The 10764-nt window shown below is 37.8% G+C and overlaps 1 protein-coding gene across 5 annotated transcripts in view; it reads left to right on the top strand.

Moving 5' to 3' along the window:
- Nucleotides 1-449: 449 nt before the first annotated feature.
- The window catches only part of LOC109539164, a 12941-nt gene continuing 2626 nt past the window's right edge, over nt 450-10764 (top strand). Inside the window, exons 1-6 of one of the 5 annotated variants that reach the window (XM_048670576.1) lie at nt 450-710; nt 6258-6342; nt 6415-6654; nt 8995-9035; nt 9299-9437; nt 9499-10055. In XM_048670576.1, coding sequence (XP_048526533.1) covers nt 6426-6654; nt 8995-9035; nt 9299-9437; nt 9499-10055 — 966 coding nt within the window. In that variant the 5' untranslated portion in view covers nt 450-710; nt 6258-6342; nt 6415-6425. The other 4 variants (XM_048670569.1, XM_048670582.1, XM_048670578.1 and 1 more) reach the window with 4 other exon arrangements.

Genomic DNA, 10764 nt, shown 5'->3' with positions numbered 1-10764 from the left:
TTTTGTCGTTTCAAAAATGATAAAATCAATTCCGCATCAAAATTTAGTTTTGAGGGACAAATTTTTCAAAAACGTCTCTTACAATGTCTGCAATTGCCATTTCCAGTCTCTTGTTCAAAGGCCCGTGAAAAACTGGTAATAACCTGCAAGAATTTGAAATCTACAGCTTAGAAAGAACGAAGTTTCCTCATTTGAAAAATGCTACTCAATTCCGAGGTGAAATTTTGGTTTGAGGGAGAATTTTTTTTAACACTGCCGTTACAATGTCTAAAATCGCCGTTTCCAGCCTCATGTTCAAACAGTAATAATCAGTCAGATAAAGTCGTTCACACCCTGTATACTGGCCGTAATTGTTAATCAGAAAAATTGTTATCGAAACTGGCAAAAACAATCGGCAACACTGCAAGGACATTTTTTTATTATCAGGTGGACGATTTCAGATGTAATTTGTCTGCTACTCTGCGTTGTAGCGTTCTTGTTTTGTCTGGTTACAAGTGAAAATTGTCGATTTTTCAGAAGATTTTTGGAAAATCCGGTAAAAATTCGCGCGCGCTGAATACTATGCTCGAGATTAACGGCAGTGACTCGTACATCACTTCCCATCCACAAAACTGCGTGATTTTTTACAATTTGTTTCAAAATACTGTTCGCAGAAGAAAATCGACGAGGAAATTTTTTCAACAGACCGAAAACAACATGCTGGAGATGATGTAAGTTATTTGATTGTGGGTGATGGTGTGCCCTTAGCTCGATAAACTGGCCCCGTTTGAATGATCCAGAACATTCGGGAAACCATTAGTGAAAAGCATGGAATGTTCCAGAACATTCTCCAAACTTCGAGTACTTTTTGGATGTAAATTAATAAAACTGTGGTTTTTATTATGGAAACTGGATGTTCCGATGGCGCAATAATCGAATGAGTTTGAATTTCTTTTGAAAATGTTCTAGAACAATTTTCCTGCCCCTTTGTAAAGTGATTCCTCCTTATCGCACTATTGGCAAAACCGTAATTAGCTGATGAATCATTGGCAACTTATCAGGTGATCCAGTGGCGTTCACTTGCCTGGCCAAAAAAAATTGATCAAAAAAGTCAAGTGACGTTTTGCTAAAATCAGGTCGATTCGGTGGCCAGCCCACTTCCCAAGAGCGTTGCAACGCCCGAATTGCGCTTTGGCGGAAATCAGTAATACAGTGAAATGTTCAAGATCTTGCAGTGAAATACCTTAGCAAAATCGATTGGAAAGTAAGGCAAAAGTTGTCAGGAAACCTGCAGAAAAGGGAAATGTGCAGCTGCAAAAGAGTGAAGTTGAAAAATTGCCAAAAACTGACAGTTGCGGCATTAAAAAAAAAAAAAATTTTCAGCTTATCATTTAAAAACATACAAAATTTCAGAAAATATGCAGGAATTTGAGATTTGTAGCCAAAAAACCTGAAAAATTACTTAGGTATTCTCTTTAATAAACTTACTAAATTGAAAAATTCCTGTTCAAAAACATGAGTAAGTCATGGAAAATCTGCAGGAAGGAATTTGATATTGCAGTTGCAAAAGAGTGTAATTTTCCTGTTTAGACGCTGTTGTGCACACCTTTGTGCTTTAGTGCGCTGAGGATTACTGCTTGCCTTTTTATTTCGTTTTTTATAGATTATTGATTGGATGATTGCTGATTTATAAAAATTTTTTATTGATTATTACTAGATTGACAACTTCAATTTTTCCATTGTTACACACCAAACAACCAGAACAAAAATAAATGACAGGACGCCGAACTGGCACGTTCAGAAATGTTCTATCCGCGCCAACAGACGCTGTGAAAATAAGGTTTGGAGACCCTTTGAACTTACGGAATAAATGGTGGAATAATCACCAAAAACCTGTTTCAACTGGCTCCAAATTTAACTCATTTTCATTTTTAGACCAACATTAACAAAAATTGCATAAATTAGCCGCTGATGCGATTTAAATAAATTTTTAAGGGTTTTCAGGTACAAGCGTCTAACATAAAATGCGAAAGTTTCAAGTTGCAACTCGTTCTAAATCAGACGTTATAAACTTTTATTGAAGAACTTACAGTTGCGTGTAAACTTGAATTTTTGCATTAAGATTAAGAAAAGGCGCAAACATCAGCATCTGATGCGATTTGATCAAAATGTTGAGGGTTTTTGGACTGACGTGTCTTTTATACACTGTGAAAGTTTCAAGTTGCTACTCCCTGCAAATTAGAAGTTACAATTTTTTATTGAAGGACTTGCACTCGCTTGAAAACGTTTAATTTTTGGATCAACATTTACGAATGGCAAAAAAATCCAGATTTGTTGCGATTTGAGTGAAGTTTTGAGGATGTTTATATTGTAACGGAAATGGCCTGGGGTACTCACGTTTGGAATGGGGGGAGCGAAATTGATGGTATTTCAGTAAATGGGAGCCCCATTTACTGTCAAATATGACACTGACAAGCGGGAAGTTTCGCACCTGTTGTGGAGATTTCGAGAACTATCTGGGTTACCTGGAAGAAACTATATAAGCGACGAGGAGAACCAGACAAAAAAAGTGTATGAATGAGAAACATAAAAAGTGCATGAATGAGCATCTGATGCGAGTTGAATAACATTTTTACCATTTTTGGACTGATGTGTAGTTTATAGACTGAAAGTTTCAAGTTGCTACTCGCTACAGATTAGAAGTTCCGAATTTTTATTGAAGGACCTGCAGTTGCTAGAAAACGCTTAATTTTTCGAACATTTACGGAAGTCGGAAAAATCCAGATCTGAAGCGATTTGAATGAACTTATGAGGATTTGTAGATGCAAGAGTCTTTTATAGACTGTGAAAGTTTCAAGTTGCTACTCGGTCCACATTATAAGTTAACATTTTTCTTCTAGGTCTTCAAGTTGAGCGAAAACGTTGAGTAAAAAAAAAATTTTAGGGCAAATTTTACGAAAGGCACATGAATGAGCATCTGAGGCGATTTAAATAAAGGTTTCATGTTTTTTAGACTTAGTGTATTTTATAAGCGGTGAAAGTTTCAAGTCGCTACTTGCTGTAAATTAAAAATTACGAATATTTATTGAGAACTTAATTTTTTAAGAAATCTAAATCTGACGCGATTTGAATGAACTTATAAGGGTTTGTAGCTGCAATTGTCTCTCATAGACTGAACATTTCAAGTTGCTACTCGCTCTACATTAGAAGTTAACATTTTTCTTGGAGATCCTGAACTTGTGTGAGAACTTTCATTTTTGGGGGATATTTTACGAATGCGACATGAATCAGCATTTGATCCGATTTGAACGAAGGTTTCATGTTTTTTAGACTGTAGTGTCTTTTATAGGCGGTGAAAGTTTCAAGTCGCTACTTGCTGCAAATTAAAAATTACGAATATTTATTGAGAACTTTCAGTTTGGAGGAGCAGATTTTTGAAAAACTGTTGCAGGATCAGCAGCAAGAAAAACCTTGCACCTACTCATGTACTCTGAATTTGAGAATCATGTATCAAACTCATGTACTCAGAACCTGCTGCAAACTTGACAAAACCCAGTAAACAGTTTTACAAATTCCTGCTCTTTATGCAACTGCAATCAGCTTGAAAGGTTACCAACAAAAGCTGAATCATGCTGCTGCTTCAATTATTGTACAAAACATCCATATTAATTACGATTTTACCAAATTGCCGGTTATTCAACATAGATAATTATCAGGCAGCAATTGGCAACATGCAGGAATAGTCGGCTGGAGAGAATTTAGCCGAGTCATTCGGAGAATTTGTGACGAAATAAACATGGCGATTTGATTGGCCGCGTGTGACTCATGTGGCCCAATCCCCGCCACATTTTGCAGGAGTCCTGCTAGTGGAAGTGAAACGACACGATCCACCTCCTTGGCCAATCCTTGGAGGACGGACGGATATCTACGCACAAGCGAAGAGTCGCTGACAGCTTTCCTGCGAACTTTATCCTGCCTGGACGTGTCTTGTGTTCTGTCACGGGCGCGTTTTCGACCGATCTTAAGTCAATTTTTCGCGAAATTAGCGAGTTTTATTTCGTTGCTTGTGCGCTAATTGCGACTACAAATCTTCCTGCAGCGGCCACTCAAAGTGACCATTGAGTAAGTTAAACTAGGTTAATTTTTGTGTGCAAAAAAATGCTCAATTTCTCATTTTGCAAACCCATATGTTGATAAGAGCTTTTGCACTATCGCACCTGCTGATAATCGTAACCTTGAGCACATTTCCCATGACTATTTTCGTCTACATTCCATGTTTTTCAAGCGGGCAGCGTCTGCGCAAATCATTTTTCAAGTGAAATCGCCGACCTGTTTCAACTTGCAGGAAACCGCGTGACGTTGTTCGCCAATGCGACGCCAAGGTCAGTGGCGTACGACAAAGTTCCGTGCTTCGGATCGGCGATTTAATCCTGATTCACACTATCAGGAAACAAAACATAAATTTGTCGTTATCGTGTCTTTACCGGTCGTTGGGTGTCTGATAGTGTGAATCAGGGTTTATTGATTTGCGGCAGGATTGCGGTCAAAGGCCCGCAGCCGCGCTAATTGATGTTAATTTATTCTCGATTGGAAAGTGGCCTGTTTTCAGTCAACTAGCGGGTTTTTTCCTATTGGTTTGGGTCCAAAGGTGCATCCTGCAGATTTATTTTAAGTGTTCATTTGTTTTACGTCTGAATGATTTTTCCTTTTTTTTGTTTTCTCTTGATTTGTTTTAGTTTAAAAAAAGGGGATCTTCTATAGAATTGTGCTGGAAACATTTTAGAAAATACTGCAGTATTGCCAGACTGCACAAAACGTTATGTGTAAATGGAAATCCAAAATAACCCAAAATCACAGCATAAAGATTATAATAATATACAATTAATAATAATCTATGCTGTGCCCAAAACCAACCAATACAGTGGGCAGCCATAAATAATTATGCATGGGCAAAATAAATGGCAACATTGCATTTCGTTTAATTTCTTAGGCCAGTGTGCACATGTACGCACATTTCCCCGATTTATTGGCCAATAAAGTGGCCCACTTATTCGAATATCGGGATTGGGTGGACAATCCTCTTTTTACTTAAACTACTTTATTTTAAGTGTATTTTAAGGGAAAATTGCCCAGATAAAATGTAGTTACATCAGCACCATTTTTATCGGTTTAGGTTCAAAGCCGCTTATTTTTTTTAATTGAAATTAGCACACGTGCTCTAATTTCCCGAGCCAAAACGTGCTAAACGAAGCTTTTAGGGCTTGGCACCTCATTATTATATGGACGCAAGAGAGAAAAGAAAAAAATTTAAGCCGCACTTATCAACTTCTAACTTATAAACAGAAAACTGATCCCAGAGCGGCAACATTCCCAAAATTAATTTTGAAAAAACAACTATTCAACTCGAAACGAAATTTTACGAAGATTCTTTCGGAACCGTCCTTGATCTCCTGCTGCATTCGGAATATTTAGATATTGTTTGGTTTTAGAAAAAAACCGATTTAGAACCTTGAAAAGCAAAAAAAAATCCCAGAAAAGCGCACCAGAGTGACAACATTAAAAAATTCAATTTGGAAAAACACCTTTATTCAACTCAATGAAATTTGCAGCAGATTGACTGGGAACATTCCTTAATTTCCTGCTAAACTAGGCATTTCGGTATCTTGCCTATTTCCAGAAGAAACGAACTTAGAAAAGGCACTTAAAAATCCATCAGCGGATTAAAACAATTGCAGATTATTCACCGAAAGTCTCCTAATCTGGTATTAAAGCTGGGAAGTCGATATCTTGCCGAGTAATAGAAAAAAAGACTTAGAATCTTGCAAGGAGAAAAACAGAAAACCGCACCGACAGCGGCAACATTGATTTTTTTTTTAAAACCCGTTTCATTCAACGAAATCTGCGGGGAATTTACATAAATCCATCCTTAATCTCTTGCTGAAGTCGGCATTTCAATATCTTCCTTGGTTAAAGAAAAAACAAAATTAGAGCCTTGAAAGAGAAAAAAACGGAACCGCGCAGAAACCACAACATTCAAACATTAATTTTGGAAAAACTATTCCATACAACGCAACGAAATTTTCAGGAGATTAATCGAAAACCTTCCTTAATCTCCTGCAAGAGTTGGAACGTCAATCTGTTGTCTGGTTCAAGAAAAAACGATTTCAGAACCTTGTAAGGTTCTTGAACCTCTCTTTTCTGGTTACCAACAAAACCTATAATCTATTCTGCATTTGACACGGTAGATAAAAGCCTAACTTTCCAAAATTCTTTTATAGGTTGGGTGTTGCACAACCTCAACTCTTCCTCTGGTAGGGCCCAAAGGCTAGAAAAATTTCCGCACCTACAAAAGGCGAATCTAATGTAAGTAAATTGAAGCCCACGAGTTTCCAGGTGGCGGATTTTTCATGTGTATGTTTTGTTTGTGGATTTCAGTTCCTTGCAAGATGCCATTCACCAAATCTGTCCCTGCTCAAGCTGCATCATGGCGAGAAACCTCCAGCCACAACATTCGATCCGCAACACAGATTTTATTCGATCAATCAAACCAATCAATCGGCTATGCACGATTACGAAGAGGACTTCTGCGATTTGGAGACGATGAAATTCGTGAATCCCTACGAAATCAATCCGATCGCCACTACACGCCCACAAAACACCATTATGGATCAACAGGTAGGGTGGCTGAAACGGTTTTAATTGCTTGTTTTCATGCGATTGCTAATTGATTTCATCGATGTTGGGGCTGCAAATCACGGAACGATATTCGTTTTGTCAGCAGGAAAATTCAAAAAATCATTAAAACAACACCGTTTAAATGAACGTAACTAAATTTACAGGATAAGTCGTCTTGCCAATTTCCTGCTTGCCCATGGAAAACACATTCAAAGCGTCTTGGCATTTCAAAAACCAGAGAAACGCAGAAAAAGCGTCAAGTTCAAAAATTAATTCTGAAAAAACCACATGAACAACCGCAACACAATCCGCAGAAAATTCAAACGTAATCTTGTTCTATTGCGTGTTCAGGTCGCATTGTCAACCTCCTTCTTGAATATGGAAAAAACGCACTAGGAGCCTCGCAAGGCAACGGGGAAAACCGCACCAAGAGCGTCAAACTTCTAAAATTAATTTTTTTAAAACCGTACAACTACAGCAACAAAATTTGCAGGAAATTCAGACACAACAGTCTTCTAGTGAATGTTCAACTCGTCTTCTCAATTTTCTGCTTGTTGATGGAAAAACACATTTAGAACTTTGCATTTCTAAAACCAGAAAAACGCACAAAAAGCGTCAAGTTCAAAAATTCATTCCGAAAAAAAACATATGAACAACCGCAACAAAATTCGCAGGAAATTCAAGCGCAATCTTCTTCTATTGCATGTTCAAGTCGCCTTGTCAATTTCCTTCTTGAATATGGAAAAAAACGCATTCGGAACCTCGCCAGGCAACAGGCAGAAAACCGCACCAAGAGCGTCAAACTTCAAAAATTCATTTTGAAAAAACCGTACCAACAACAGTAGCAAAATTTGCAGAAAATTCAGACACGACAGTCTTCTATCGAATGTTCGACTCGTCTTGTCAATTTTACACTTGGTTATGGAAAAACCGCATTTTGAACTTTGTTTTTATAAAACCAGAAAAGTTCAAAAATTCATTCCGAAAAAAAACATGAACAACCGCAGTAAAATTCGCAGGAAATTCAAACGCAATCTTCTTCTATTGCATGTTCAGGTCGCCTTGTCAATTTCCTGCTTGAATATGGAAAAAACGCATTCGGAACCTCGCCAGGCAACAGCCAGAAAAGCGCACCAAGAGCGTCGCCAAACTTCTAAAATTAATTTTCAGAAAACCGTATCAACTACAGCAACGCAATTTGCAAGAAATTCAGATACAACAGTCTTCTTGTCAACTCGTCTTGTCCATTTTATGTTTGGTTGTGGAACAAACACATTTAGAACTTTGCATTTCTAAGACCAGAAAAACGCACGAAAAATGTTAACTTCAAAAAATAATTCCGAAAAACCCACATGAACAACCGCAACAAAATTCGCAGGAAATTCAAACGTAATCTTCTTCTACCGCATTTTCAAGTCCCCTTGTCAATTTCCTGCTTGAATATGGAAAAAACGCATTCGGGACCTCGCAAGGCACAGCCAGAAAACCGCACCAAGAGCGTCAAACTTCTAAAATTCATTTTGAAAAAACCGTACCAACTACCCCAACAAAATTTGCAGAAAATTCAGGCACAACAGTCTTCTATCGAATGTTCAACTCCTCTTGTCAATTTTCTGCTTATTTATGAAAAAACCACGTTTTGATCTTTGCATTACAAAAACCAAATAACCACACCAAGAGTCTTAAAGTCTAAAAATTAATTTTGAAAAAACCACATTAATTACCGCAACAAACTTAATTCGAAAAATATGCAAAACAACCTTAGTTCACCGCACGTTGAAGTCGGCATATCGATTTCTGGCCCTGTTATCAAGATAATGCAAAAACAGACAATCGCGTCATAAGCAGCAAGCTTCAAAAATGAATTCTGATAAAACCGCTTGAATCAACGCAACTAAATTCGCAGCATAATCAGCAAAAACCTTGCTTTATCGCCTGCTGAAGTCGCTAAATCCGTCTCTCGTCTAGTAAACCCAAAAAAAGTTTTCAGCTCAACTAACCCAATAGATTTGCAGACCCAACCACCTTTCCTAACATAATAGTGACTTTCTAGGATCTCTTTGACCAAAACCCCTATACCAAACAAACCAGGAGCCTAAAAAACCTAAATGTATTTCGATAATGCACCTTTGAAACTGGTCTCGATATGTTTCAAGCGCTGATTCATCAATAACGAGATAAGCTTCTGCTCGTCATAGTCCTCAATATAAAAAGTTTAAGCATTATGGACTCTCATTCAGTCTGAAATTAGCTAGTTCGGAACAAGAATCTTCGTATATATTTATTGGCGAATTTTCATGCTAAAGCCCATATTTCATGCCCGTATTTTTCTTTCTCCAGATAGGTTTTGTGGTCTACAACAAGCAGCATCAGCGCATCAGGTGAAAGCGTGTTTCTTGCTATGTATGGATCACATTCGAAGTGAACTAAGTAGAACTTTAATCTATTATAATGAATAAACTTAATAAAAAGTGCTTTGCATCACAAGAACATCGCGGGACGGAGGCTTAAACACACTGATAAGAAGCACGTATTTTTCTATTAGATAATAGAAAATAAAAAAACGCTGATTTTGTAGACCAACTTGCGAAAAATTCGCCCTAGAAGTTTCGTGTTTTAATCTAATGATTTTATGCTGTTTTAGGTGAGTGTAAACCCAAGCGAGGATGTAACCACGCAAAACCCGCTAAAAATGGAGGAATTCAGCGATCTTTCAGCTCTTTTAATGGGCGCAAATGTAGAGTTCATCGACTCTACAGATGAACTGAACACCCCAGTATTCGGTTAGTGATTTCAGCGTTTACTTGAGCTATCAGTCAATGAATGGGTGCTTTTTGGTTGCAGATAAAGAGGCGTTTAAATTTCCACAACAATCAACACCCGCTAAACCGGACAAGATCAAAGCAAACCCAAAAGTAAAAGTCGAAACACTCCAACACTATTCGTACTCAGATTTGAATCTATCCGCGGATAATCAAGTCCACACCAAGGAAAACTGTTGTTCGTTGGGCAATGAACAGTCCGAGATGTATTTATATCAGCCATTTGCCCAGTCTTTGTACAATCAAGGCGCTTACAGCCCGGTTTTCCTTCAAGATAATACGGCCATCAATCAGCCGCGTTTATATAGCACTAATTTAAGTTCAAACAATCATTTTAACTCAACTACCACCTCGCCTCAAGACGACCGATATTCCTACATATCGTCGCCAGCCAATCTACAGCCCGAACCTACAGGAAAAGAACAGCTTCAGCATACGTTGAGGCTCAATCTGATGGCTGAACGGTTCAAGTTTCCCATCAAAGAGGAGGCGATATCGACCTTAAACACACCAGATGTTATTGATGAGGTTGTTCAGATGGGGACTGACTTCAATATCCTGGATTTGGTCGATAATGAGGTAAGAAATGGGTTGGTTTTGGGGCTTTTAGAAAATTTCAGATTTTGCGACACAACGCTTTTCGGGCACTTCATTGGGAAATTCCGTGAGTCCTGGACGAGGGGTTATTTAAGCGATGCCAAAATCAAATCCCTGTTTTGGCAGACAAATTTTTCAAAAACGTGTGAAATTGTCATCTCCAGCCTCATGTTCAAAACACGTAAAAACTGGCGAAAACGTGCAGGAATTTGAAATTTTCAGTTTCTAAAGATCGAACTTTCCTCATTTGAACGATACCAAAATTCAATTAACTTTTACTTTTAAACGCAAATTTTTAAAAACATCATTTCCAGCCAAAAAAGTTCTAAAGCACGTGACAAACCTGCAGAAATTTCAAATTTCCCACTTCAAAACATTGAACTTTTCTCATTTAAGCGATTACAAAATTCCACCCTAATGTAAGTTTTGATAGGGCAAAATATTTGAAGAATGTTTCAAAATTCAATTTCAGGAACACGGAAAAAAGTTCAAAAACACGTTAAAAACTGGCACATTTAATTTCAGATTTCTTTGATTTTTCACAAATTTCCGAACTTCCAAGACAGTTAGAAAAGCGCTTGTTACCGTTACCACCGAAATAAAGAAGGCCGACTGGCTGAATTCTGACGTCACTTAAAGTAGTCCGACCAGGCGAAACGCGTAATGGAGTATAAGATGCGTCAACTGTACG

This window comes from Dendroctonus ponderosae, unplaced genomic scaffold, assembly GCF_020466585.1.
Source record: "Dendroctonus ponderosae isolate FM_Combo_2020 unplaced genomic scaffold, Dpon_F_20191213v2 Dpon_F_20191213_1, whole genome shotgun sequence".
Classification (NCBI taxonomy): Eukaryota; Metazoa; Arthropoda; class Insecta; order Coleoptera; family Curculionidae; genus Dendroctonus; species Dendroctonus ponderosae.
The sequence above is the reverse complement of the archived record's forward strand: the minus strand, read 5'-3'. Positions and strand labels throughout refer to the sequence as shown.